The sequence below is a fragment of the Coregonus lavaretus genome, assembly GCF_964263955.1.
Source record: "Coregonus lavaretus genome assembly, chromosome: 27".
NCBI classification, from domain to species: Eukaryota; Metazoa; Chordata; class Actinopteri; order Salmoniformes; family Salmonidae; genus Coregonus; species Coregonus lavaretus.
In genome coordinates, this window is record NC_140014.1 from 43,945,872 (window position 1) to 43,958,410 (window position 12,539).

At 47.8% G+C, this 12,539-nt stretch overlaps 1 protein-coding gene across 1 annotated transcript; it reads left to right on the forward strand.

Annotated features, from left to right (window-relative positions):
- Nucleotides 1-2,099: 2,099 nt before the first annotated feature.
- On the forward strand, nucleotides 2,100-12,338 carry LOC311102696 (RING finger protein 145-like). The gene is made up of 4 exons (XM_084144069.1): nucleotides 2,100-2,243; nucleotides 2,545-2,644; nucleotides 5,185-5,441; nucleotides 9,924-12,338. The coding sequence occupies exons 1-4, from the start codon at nucleotides 2,127-2,129 to the stop codon at nucleotides 10,434-10,436; spliced, it is 987 nt and encodes a 328-aa protein (XP_084000195.1). The 5' UTR covers nucleotides 2,100-2,126; the 3' UTR covers nucleotides 10,437-12,338.
- Nucleotides 12,339-12,539: the final 201 nt, after the last annotated feature.

Here is a 12,539-nt window from a genome sequence, read left to right on the forward strand (position 1 = left end):
TACATATAACAAAAATGGTGGGACCAACAGCAATAATAATAGTAGTAGTGGAAATGGGATTACCATTAACAGCAACTACAACAACAATATTAATGAGAATAACAATACATTAAAGCAATAGTAGTAGACCAGTCTCAACATGACTGAGAAGACACATGGTATGAAAGACAAAACTAAACTAAACAGGAAATATTATTGACATCACATTGCACTTTCACTGGCTGTCCCTCAGGTTGTGGCAGGAGGACACATATTTGGCTGCCAAAACTGCACATTTTGTATTTTCACCCAATAAATATTTGATAGTTTCAAATTCTTTGTACTGAATGATAATTTAGGGAAAGAAAGATTCTCTTAGTCTGAGTATTTGTCACAGTGTAATAGGAAATGCAGCTCTGTCTCTACCTCTCCCCGGGGGCAGAGTGAGCACAGCCTGTCCTCTCTGGGCAGCCAGGTTTGCCTGTGACGACCGGTCTCTATAGCCAGACTGTGCTCACTGAGTCTGTACCTAGTCAGTGTTTTTCTCAGTTTTCTATCAGTCACAGTGGTCAGATAGTCTGCCACCATGTACTGTCTGTTTAGAGCCAAATAGCATTGAAGTTTACTTTGTTTTTTGTGGTGTCTTTCCAATAGGTGATATATTTTTATTTTTGCTTTGTGATGATTTGGTTTGGCCAGATTTTCTGAGTGCTGTCCTGAGGCTCTATGAGGTTGGTTTTGGTTAGTGAACTGAGCCTCAGAACCAGCTGGCTGAGGGGACTCTTCTCTTGTTTCATCTCTTGATATAGTAGAGCTGTGTGATGGAATGTTTTGGGGTCACTTGTTTTTAGATGGTTGTAAAATTGATGGCTCTTTTTTCTATTTGAATAAGGAGGCGGTATTGGCCCAATTCTGCTCAACATGCGTTATTTTGAGTTTTTCTTTGCACTTGCAATACAGTCTTGCAAAACTCTGCTTGCAGTATTTTGATGATGTTTGTCCATTTGGTAAATTCATTATTAGAGAGCGGACCCCATACTTCGCTGCCATATAGAGCAATTGGTTCTATAACTGATTGGAACATGTTGAGCCAGATTATCTATCTCACTCTCTCTCTCTCTCTCTCTCTCTCTCAATTTTCAATTTAAGGGCTTTATTGGCATGGGAAACATATGTTAACATTGCCAAAGCAAGTGAAATAGATAATAAACAAAAGTGAAGTAATCAATAAATATTAACAGTAAACATTACACTCAGAAGTTCCAATGGAATAGAAACGTTTCAAATGGCCTCCTGTAGCTCAGTTGGTAGAGCATGGCGCTTGCAACGCCAGGGTTGTGGGTTCGATTCCACAGGGGGCCAGTATGAAAAAATGTATGCACTCACTAACTGTAAGTCGCTCTGGATAAGAGCGTCTGCTAAATGACGTAAAATGTAAAATGTATATACAGTGTTATAATGATGTGCAAAATGTCTCTCTGTCTCTCTCTCTCTCTGTCTCTCTCTCTGTCTTTATCTCTCTCTCTGTCTTTGTCTCTCTCTCTGTCTTTGTCTCTCTCTCTCTCTCTCTCTCTGTCTCTCTCTCTCTCTCTCTGTCTCTCTCTCTCTGTCTCTCTCTGTCTTTGTCTCTCTCTCTGTCTCTGTCTCTCTCTCTCTCTCTCGGTCTCTCTCTGTCTCTCTCTCTCTCTCTCTCTCTCTCTCTGTCTCTGTTCTCTCTCTCTCTCTCGGTCTCTGTCTCTCTCGGTCTCTCTCTCTCTCTCTCTGTCTCTCTCGGTCTCTGTCTCTCTCTCTGTCTCTCTCTGTCTCTTCTCTCTCTTGTCCTGCTCTCTTCTCTGTCTCTCTCTGTCTCTCTCTCTCTCTCTCTCTCTCTCTCTGTCTCTCTCTCGTCTCTCTCTCTCTCTCTCTCTCTCTCTCTCTCTGTCTCTCTCTCTGTCTCTCTCTCTCTCTCTCTCTCTCTCTCTCTCTCTCTCTCTCTCTCTCTCTCTCTCTCTCTCTCTCTGTCTCTCTCTCTGTCTCTCTCTCTCTCTCTCTCTCTCTCTCTCTCTCTCTCTCTTCGGTCTCTCTCTCTCTCTCTCTCTCTCTCTCTCTCTCTCTCTCTCTCTCTCTCTCTCTCTAGGAGTCTATGGAAACACTTCCGAGGTCTCAGTATGTGTCTGGTCCTGCTGGTGTTCCCAGGATACATGGCATATCAAATCTCCCAGTTCTTCCACATGGACTTCTGGCTCCTCATCCTGGTTTCCAGCTGCATGCTGACCTCTCTGCAGGTTAGACTCACTCCCATAACTGTAGTCATGTCTTTGTCTTCAGCTCTCTGCAGGTTAGACTCACTCCCATAACTGTAGTCATGTCTTTGTCTTCAGCTCTCTGCAGGTTAGACTCACTCACATAACTGTAGTCATGTCTTTGTCTTCAGCTCTCTGCAGGTTAGACTCACTCACATAACTGTAGTCATGTCTTTGTCTTCAGCTCTTAGTAGGCTCTGTTCTCTTACCCGTAAGAAATGAATGAAACCACGTTCAGTCTAGAAATGAATGATAAACGTTGTTGTTCCATCTGGTCTCCTAGGTGACAGGTACCCTGATGATCTACTCACTCTTCATTGGTGAGCTGTTCTGTACTGACCCTATAGACAGCCTGGACGAGATCATCTATTGGGTCAATGCAGGTAACACAAGATACCTGTCCTGTACACTACCTGTCCTGTACTCACCTGTCCTGTACTCACCTGTCCTGTACTCACCTGTCCTGTACTCTCCTGTCCTGTACTCTCCTGTCCTGTACTTACCTGTCCTGTACTCTCCTGTCCTGTACTCTCCTGTCCTGTACTCACCTGTCCTGTACTCACCTGTCCTGTACTCACCTGTCCTGTACTCACCTGTCCTGTACTCTCCTGTCCTGTACTCACCTGTCCTGTACTCTCCTGTCCTGTACTCACCTGTCCTGTACTCACCTGTCCTGTACTCACCTGTCCTGTACTCACCTGTCCTGTACTCTCCTGTCCTGTACTCACCTGTCCTGTACTCTCCTGTCCTGTACTCACCTGTCCTGTACTCACCTGTCCTGTACTCACCTGTCCTGTACTCTCCTGTCCTGTACTCTCCTGTCCTGTACTCTCCTGTCCTGTACTCTCCTGTCCTGTAGGTACCTGTCCTGTACTCACCTGTCCTGTACTCACCTGTCCTGTAGGTACCTGTCCTGTACTCACCTGTCCTGTAGGTACCTGTCCTGTACTCACCTGTCCTGTACTCACCTGTCCTGTACTCACCTGTCCTGTAGGTACCTGTCCTGTACTCACCTGTCCTGTAGGTACCTTTCCTGTACTCTCCTGTCCTGTACTCACCTGTCCTGTACTCACCTGTCCTGTACTCACCTGTCCTGTACTCACCTGTCCTGTACTCACCTGTCCTGTATACACCTGTCCTGTACTCTCCTGTCCTGTACTCTCCTGTCCTGTACTCTCCTGTCCTGTATACACCTGTCCTGTACTCACCTGTCCTGTACTCTCCTGTCCTGTATTCACCTGTCCTGTACTCTCCTGTCCTGTATACACCTGTCCTGTACTCACCTGTCCTGTACTCTCCTGTCCTGTACTCACCTGTCCTGTACTCACCTGTCCTGTACTTACCTGTCCTGTACACACCTTTCCTGTATTCACCTGTCCTGTAGGTACCTGTCCTGTAGGTACCTGTCCTGTACTCACCTGTCCTGTAGGTACCTGTCCTGTACTTACCAGTCCTGTAGGTACCTGTCCTGTAGGTACCAGTCCTGTAGGTACCTGTCCTGTACTCACCTGTCCTGTAGGTACCAGTCCTGTAGGTACCTGTCCTGTACTCACCTGTCCTGTACTCACCTGTCCTGTACTTACCTGTCCTGTACCACCTGTCCTGTACACACCTGTCCTGTAGGTATCTTTCCTGTACTCACCTGTCCTGTAGGTACCTTTCCTGTACTCACCTGTCCTGTAGGTACCTTTCCTGTACTCTCCTGTCCTGTACTCACCTGTCCTGTAGGTACCTGTCCTGTACTCTCCTGTCCTGTAGGTACCTGTCCTGTAGGTACCTGTCCTGTAGGTACCTGTCCTGTAGGTACCTGTCCTGTACTCACCTGTCCTGTACTTACCTGTCCTGTACTTACCTGTCCTGTAGGTACCAGTCCTGTAGGTACCTGTCCTGTACTCACCTGTCCTGTAGGAACCTGTCCTGTCCTGTCCTGTAGGAACCTGTCCTGTCCTGTAGGAACCTGTCCTGTCCTGTAGGAACCTGTCCTGTCCTGTAGGAACCTGTCCTGTCCTGTCCTGTAGGAACCTGTCCTGTCCTGTAGGAACCTGTCCTGTCCTGTAGGAACCTGTCCTGTCCTCTCCTGTCCTGTAGGAACCTGTCCTGTCCTGTATGAACCTGTCCTGTCCTGTAGGAACCTGTCCTGTCCTGTAGGAACCTGTCCTGTCCTGTAGGAACCTGTCCTGTCCTGTAGGAACCTGTCCTGTCCTGTAGGAACCTGTCCTGTCCTGTAGGAACCTGTCCTGTCCTCTCCTGTCCTGTAGGAACCTGTCCTCTCCTGTCCTGTAGGAACCTGTCCTGTCCTGTATTAACCTGTCCTGTAGGAACCTGTCCTGTCCTCTCCTCTCCTGCCCTGTATTAACCTGTCCTGTAGGAACCTGTCCTGTCCTCTCCTCTCCTGCCCTGTAGAAACCTGTCCTGTCCTCTCCTGTCCTGTCCTGTAGAAACCTGTCCTGTCCTCTCCTGTCCTGTCCTGTAGAAACCTGTCCTGTCCTCTCCTGTCCTGTAGGAACCTGTCCTGTCCTGTAGGAACCTGTCCTGTCCTGTAGGAACCTGTCCTGTCCTGTAGAAACCTGTCCTGTCCTCTCCTGTCCTGTAGGAACCTGTCCTGTCCTGTAGGAACCTGTCCTGTAGGTACCTGTCCTGTAGGTACCTCTCCTGTCCTTCCTGTCCTCTCCTTTCATCTCCTCTCCTGTCCTGTAGAAACCTCTCCTCTCCTCTCCTCTCCTCTCCTCTCCTCTCCTCTCCTCTCCTCTCCTCTCCTCTCCTCTCCTCTCCTCTCCTCTCCTCTCCTCTCCTGTCCTGTCCTGTCCTGTCCTGTCCTGTCCTGACTGAGATGTGGTTGTTGTACCTAGTTACAGTATCTTAAGAGGAAGGCACTCTGGATAAGAGAGTCTGCTAAATGACTCAAATGTAAATGTCACCCCAGTCAGCCGCGTGCTGGAGTTCGTGGTGGCCCTCTGCGTGGTGGCCTACGGGACCTGGGAGTCACTGTATGGGGAGTGGAGCTGGATGGGGGCCTCCATCATCATTATACACTCCTACTTCAACGTGTGGCTCAGAGCCCAGACCGGCTGGAGGAGCTTCCTGCTTAGACAGGAAGCAGCCAAGAAGATCAACTCCCTCCCCCGGGCCACGGCCAATCAGTTGCAGCGACACAACGACGTTTGTGCCATCTGCTTCCAGGTCAGTCATTAAACACAGTATGGTACCCTATCCCCTATGGAGCCTGGTCAAAAAGTAGTGCACTACGAAGGGAACAGGGTGCTATTTAAGACATCTCTATGCATGTCTGGTCATGGGCCATCTGCTTCCAGGTCAGTGGCTCGTGGTCCTCTGTAGCTCGGCTGGTAGAGCCAAGGTAGTGGGTTCGATCCCCGGGACCACCCATACACAGAAAATGTATGCACGCATGACTGTAAATCGCTTTGGATAAAAGCGTCTGCTAAATGGCTTACTATTATTATTATTATTAATATTATTATTATTATTATAGAGGGTGGTGTCTATACTGGTCAATGGTTTAACCTGTTCTGTTAATATGTTTAGGCTACCATAATAAGCCCAATAAATGCACCATGAACTCAATGATGATAACATCAATCATGCATGGTTTCTCCCCATAAAAAATAGGAGAATTTTCTAAGCCAGGTTTATACCTAATGGTTACCGCGTTACTTTTCTCTTCAGAGCAAGGGCCGACCCGCTCGTTAGGCAGGTTTAGGAGGTCGCCTGTGGGGGCAGATTGATGAGGGGGGCATTTCCTGACCTGAACTGACCAAGACGCACCTCCAACAACACATAAAACCCCACATAATTCTGCCCCAAAAACAATAACAATTTCTCTCAACCAGTGGCATATGGGCTTTTTAGGTGAGCGCTGATGCCGCCCTGTGATGAGCAGTGCCCACTTTGTCAAAGGCAGGGAAGCAAAATATTGATCTAGTCCATTCCCAGTAAGCCTCTCCAGGGAAGCAAAATATTGATCTAGTCCATTCCCAGTAAGCCTCTCCAGGGAAGCAAAATATTGATCTTGTCCATTCCCAGTAAGCCTCTCCAGGGAAGCAAAATATATATCTAGTCCATTCCCAGTAAGCCTCTCCAGGGAAGCAAAATATATATCTAGTCCATTCCCAGTAAGCCTCTCCAGGGAAGCAAAATATTGATCTAGTCCATTCCCAGTAAGCCTCTCCAGGGAAGCAAAATATTTAACTAGTCCATTCCCAGTAAGCCTCTCCAGGGAAGCAAAATATTTATCTAGTCCATTCCCAGTAAGCCTCTCCAGGGAAGCAAAATATTTATCTAGTCCATTCCCAGTAAGCCTCTCCAGGGAAGCAAAATATTTATCTAGTCCATTCCCAGTAAGCCTCTCCAGGGAAGCAAAATATTGATCTAGTCCATTCCCAGTAAGCCTCTCCAGGGAAGCAAAATATTGATCTAGTCCATTCCCAGTAAGCCTCTCCAGGGAAGCAAAATATTGATCTAGTCCATTCCCAGTAAGCCTCTCCAGGGAAGCAAAATATTGATCTAGTCCATTCCCAGTAAGCCTCTCCAGGGAAGCAAAATATTGATCTAGTCCATTCCCAGTAAGCCTCTCCAGGGAAGCAAAATATTGATCTAGTCCATTCCCAGTAAGCCTCTCCAGGGAAGCAAAATATTGATCTAGTCCATTCCCAGTAAGCCTCTCCAGGGAAGCAAAATATTGATCTAGTCCATTCCCAGTAAGCCTCTCCAGGGAAGCAAAATATTGATCTAGTCCATTCCCAGTAAGCCTCTCCAGGGAAGCAAAATATTGATCTAGTCCATTCCCAGTAAGCCTCTCCAGGGAAGCAAAATATTGATCTAGTCCATTCCCAGTAAGCCTCTCCAGGGAAGCAAAATATTGATCTAGTCCATTCCCAGTAAGCCTCTCCAGGGAAGCAAAATATTGATCTAGTCCATTCCCAGTAAGCCTCTCCAGGGAAGCAAAATATTGATCTAGTCCATTCCCAGTAAGCCTCTCCAGGGAAGCAAAATATTGATCTAGTCCATTCCCAGTAAGCCTCTCCAGGGAAGCAAAATATTGATCTAGTCCATTCCCAGTAAGCCTCTCCAGGGAAGCAAAATATTGATCTAGTCCATTCCCAGTAAGCCTCTCCAGGGAAGCAAAATATTGATCTAGTCCATTCCCAGTAAGCCTCTCCAGGGAAGCAAAATATTGATCTAGTCCATTCCCAGTAAGCCTCTCCAGGGAAGCAAAATATTGATCTAGTCCATTCCCAGTAAGCCTCTCCAGGGAAGCAAAATATTGATCTAGTCCATTCCCAGTAAGCCTCTCCAGGGAAGCAAAATATTGAACTAGTCCATTCCCAGTAAGCCTCTCCAGGGAAGCAAAATATTTAACTAGTCCATTCCCAGTAAGCCTCTCCAGGGAAGCAAAATATTGATCTAGTCCATTCCCAGTAAGCCTCTCCAGGGAAGCAAAATATTTAACTAGTCCATTCCCAGTAAGCCTCTCCAGGGTGCTGTTGGAGAAACGCATCGCTGCGGCGCTCCACCAACATTTCCGTCCCCAAAAATGAATCTAACATAAATCATGTAGAGGATTTAGGATATGGTAGAAAGAGGGTGGCCTTTTCTGACACCTACAGACTGGAGATAAAATGGATGAATATGGAATGAGACACATAAAAAAATTAAACATTAGGGAGAGTTAGCCTACATATAACCCCACTGGGCGGCAGGTAGCTTAGCGGTTAAGAGCGTTGTGCCAGTAACCGAAAGGTGGCTGGTTCTAATCCCAGAGCCGACTAGGTGAAAAATCTGTCGATGTGCCCTTGAGCAAGGCACTTAACCCTAATTGCTCCTGTAAGTCGCTCTGGATAAGAGCGTCTGCTAAATGACTAAAATGTAAAATGTAATGAGACGGACACTTTTTACATCATGCAGGTTTCTATGATCAAACAGCCTGATCTAAATGGCGCCCAATCAAAAATAAACGTGCTGTCATGTTAACAAACAACGTATCCTAAAAACAGGACCGGTCAAAGTAACATGGACGATATGGAACGGACAATCAGGCTACTCACAACTGCTGTCCAGGAGTTTCATCCCGTGGGCTAAACTGTTATGATCAGTGGTTTCAAGTTTGTATCCCTACATTTTTGACAAGCTGATCATAGTGAAAAAATCAAATACTTCTGCATTTCCCGCTGTGTAAACACATTAATTCTTATTGCAAATAGGCTCAGGATAACTCCTCCTGATAAAGTTGGGTAGCTGATATTCAGAGCTTAAATAGCCAAACGGATTAGTCACATGAATCAGGACTAGTGAAGTCAATGCAACTGCCTGTTTTACAAATGGTGGGTCGACCACATGGATGGGCATTCGACAGAGCCTGGATGGATGGGCATTCGACAGAGCCTGGATGGATGGGCATTCATAACATTCCATTGTGGGCTGACATGGTAGGCTATACACCGGTAAGCACCGACCGATGCAGACGTCTTTTGTTGGTCCTGTCCAGACCGGCTGTCTTTTTTTGGTCCTGTCCAGGCCGGCTGTCTTTTTTTGGTCCTGTCTAGACCGGCTGTCTTTTTTTGGTCCTGTCTAGACCGGCTGTCTTTTTTTGGTCCTGTCCAGACCGGCTGTCTTTTTTTGGTCCTGTCCAGACCGGCTGTCTTTTTTTGGTCCTGTCCAGACCGGCTGTCTTTTGTTGGTCCTGTCCAGACCGGCTGTCTTTTTTTGGTCCTGTCCAGACCGGCTGTCTTTTTTTGGTCCTGTCCAGACCGGCTGTCTTTTGTTGGTCCTGTCCAGACCGGCTGTCTTTTTTTGGTCCTGTCCAGACCGGCTGTCTTTTGTTGGTCCTGTCCAGACCGGCTGTCTTTTATTGGTCCTGTCCAGACCAGCTGTCTTTTTTTGGTCCTGTCCAGACCGGCTGTCTTTTGTTGGTCCTGTCCAGACCAGCTGTCTTTTTTTAGTCCTGTCCAGACCGGCTGTCTTTTGTTGGTCCTGTCCAGACCAGCTGTCTTTTTTTGGTCCTGTCCAGACCAGCTGTCTTTTTTTGGTCCTGTCCAGACCGGCTGTCTTTTTTTGGTCCTGTCCAGACCGGCTGTCTTTTGTTGGTCCTGTCCAGACCAGCTGTCTTTTTTTGGTCCTGTCCAGACCGGCTGTCTTTTTTTAGTCCTGTCCAGACCGGCTGTCTTTTTTTGGTCCTGTCCAGACTAGCCTTGATTTCCACGTCGACTTCCATGTCTATGTCTGGTTCTGATGTTGTCTGGTCTGGACCGGCCTTGATATGTCTGGTTCTGATGTTGTCTGGTCTGGACCAGCCTTGATATGTCTGGTTCTGATATTGTCTGGTCTGGACCAGCCTTGATTTGGCCCAAATGTAGGCTTCTATAAATTACGTTGTTTCAAAACCAAAAATTAACCTGATTTCAACTTCCGGAAAATATGTATTTTCAACTTTCATTCAGAACATAAATATAACGTTACTTCGATGTCTGGAAAATACGTCTTTTAGACGTCTTTTTTTATGTATTGCCCAGGGCAGCAGAACGGCCAGGACCGGCCCTGGTTCAGAGAGTTGGTTAAAGATGTTTCTGGGAGAGCTTGGAGAGAGTTTTGAGTTTAGTTAGTTCTTGTTAGTTCATTTGAGTAATACACACATTTCCTCTTCTACAGGAAATGAGCTCAGCCGTGCTGACGTACTGCGGACATTTCTTCCATGGAAACTGCCTGCGTAAGTGGCTCTACGTCCAGGAGACTTGCCCCATGTGCCACCAGGCCGTCGGCCCCACCCCGCCAGCCCCAGCCCCAGCCCCAGCCCCAGCCCCAGCCCCAGCCCCAGCCCCAGCCCCAGCCCCAGGCCACGCGGCAGGAGACTTCCAGGCTGCTCCTCCGGCCTCCAGAGGGACTGAGCCAGGCCGGGCAGCGGAGAGGAGAGGCTCCAGAGACCAGCCTCCAGCTAACCTGCCACCCCCAGGCTCCCCAGATCAGCAGGAGGGGGCAGACAGCCTGGGAGAGGGGGCAGACAGCCTGGGAGAGGGGACAGACAGCCTGGGAGAGGGGGCAGACAGCCTGGGAGAGGGGGCAGACAGCCTGGGAGAGGGGGCAGACAGCCTGGGAGAGGGGGCAGACAGCCTGGGAGAGGGAACCAGTGGTTTAGATAGAGGACAGACCAGGACGCCCACGTAGGAAGCCTGTCCAGGGTCTTCACTTCAGCTCCACCGGGGGACTTTGTAGGCTTGGTCAGCCCAGGCTCCAGCTGCTCTTCTGGGGGTAGTCCTAGTCCAGGGAACCAGAGCCTGGAGCCTTGGGATGGAGCACATCCTACCAACAGGTACAACGGCGGAGGGGTTGACTGCAGAATCAAAGGACCGTTAAGTGCAATCTACTCCCAGAGAGCAGAACGGCAGAGTATTGACTAGAGTGAATGGGGCTACACAGGAACTGCAGGACTGAGAACAACCTTCTAGGAGAACACAGATGTGGACCTCTGTCAGAGAAAACAACCAGCAAGACCTCAAGGGCTGAGAGTGCGAGCAGGATGGGAGACCTCACCCAACAGAACCATGAACACGGGGGACGGCCACGGTCATACAGTGTAGATGATGGACATCCGCGGCAGGATGAAAGCCAATCAGAACTGGACACGCCCTGGGAGGTTAAATCTACCCGGCGACAGAGATCTAAGCCACGCAGATGGGACCTGTAGTTCTACTATCAGAACAGAGGAGGGGGGACCCCATCACAACAGGACCTATCAGAACAGAGGAGGGGGGACCCCATCTCAACGGGACCTATCAGAACAGAGGAGGGGGGACCCCATCACAACGGGACCTGTAGTTCTTCTATCAGAACAGAGGAGGGGGGACCCCATCACAACGGGACCTGTAGTTCTACTATCAGAACAGAGGAGGGGGGACCCCATCACAACGGGACCTGTAGTTCTACTATCAGAACAGAGGAGGGGGGACCCCATCACAACGGGACCTGGAGTTCTACTATCAGAACAGAGGAGGGGGGACCCCATCACAACGGGACCTGTAGTTCTACTATCAGAACAGAGGAGGGGGGACCCCATCACAACGGGACCTGTAGTTCTACTATCAGAACAGAGGAGGGGGGACCCCATCACAACGGGACCTGGAGTTCTACTATCAGAACAGAGGAGGGGGGACCCCATCACAACGGGACCTGTAGTTCTACTATCAGAACAGAGGAGGGGGGACCCCATCACAACGGGACCTATCAGAACAGAGGAGGGGGGACCCCATCTCAACGGGACCTATCAGAACAGAGGAGGGGGGACCCCATCTCAACGGGACCTTGGCGGAGTGGTGAAGGGAAACCCCATGCCTTCCTTCTGTGAAACAATGTTGGAAAACTAATGTCCTACCCTTCAGCTGGCAGTCTAATATGAAATGTGTTTATTTAGTTATATAATTAATGTTGTGTACTGGATTGGATTTAGGGGCAAACATGTTAATACCCAAGATAACAAATGATATCTATGAAATGCACAATTATAGATTAGGGCTGGGCGGTATGCTCTATTTTACCGTATGGGTCAATGACGAATAAGGTTTTCAAATGTGAAAAAAAATGACATATTAATTTAAATGTATGTCCCCTTGAGTGTTACCTATGCATATTCAGGGGTTTGTCGCCAAAAAATGTGAACGTTTTGACTTTTTATGCAACTGTTAAATTTACCTCCTAAAAAAAGTAATTCGGGGAGACCATAAATATTTGGGGGAAAAAATGTTTTCTGACCATTATTTCAAGCAAAGAGTAAAATATGAATATATTCATGGTCTCAAGTATTCAATATCAAAGTAAAGAATTACAGTATAATAGATCTTCATTTGGATGACCCCGCATTCTGGCAACTTTTGTTAGAGAACTGAAAACCGTATCAAATTTAACAAAAATGAATTGTTCTCTTATAGACTGAGCTTCTCTGCATTTTTATACAAAATAATTTTGTTTTTTAACATTAAAAACACTGGTTGAGCCAAATGACTTATTTTACGGTCTCTCTATCTCTCTCTCTATCTCTCTCTCTCTCTCTCTCTCTGTCTCTCTCTCTATCTATCTCTCTCTCTCTCTCTCTCTCTTCTCCCCTCCCTCTCTCTCTCTCTCTCTCTCTCTCTCTGTCTCCCTCTCTCTATCTCTCTCTCTCTCTTTGTCTCTCTCTCTCTCTATCTCTCTCTCTGTCTCTCTCTCTCGATCTCTCTCTCTGTCTCTCTATCTCTATCTCTCTCTGTCTCCCTCTCTGTCTGTCTCTCTCTCTCT

Coding starts and splice junctions, on each gene's coding strand:
- LOC311102696 (XM_084144069.1), top strand. CDS start 2,127: ATGTGTCTGGTCCTGCTGGTGTTCCCAGGATACATGGCATATCAAATC. Junction 2,244..2,544: donor GCATGCTGACCTCTCTGCAG/GTTAGACTCACT, acceptor CTGGTCTCCTAG/GTGACAGGTACCCTGATGAT. Junction 5,442..9,923: donor TTTGTGCCATCTGCTTCCAG/GTCAGTCATTAA, acceptor CCTCTTCTACAG/GAAATGAGCTCAGCCGTGCT.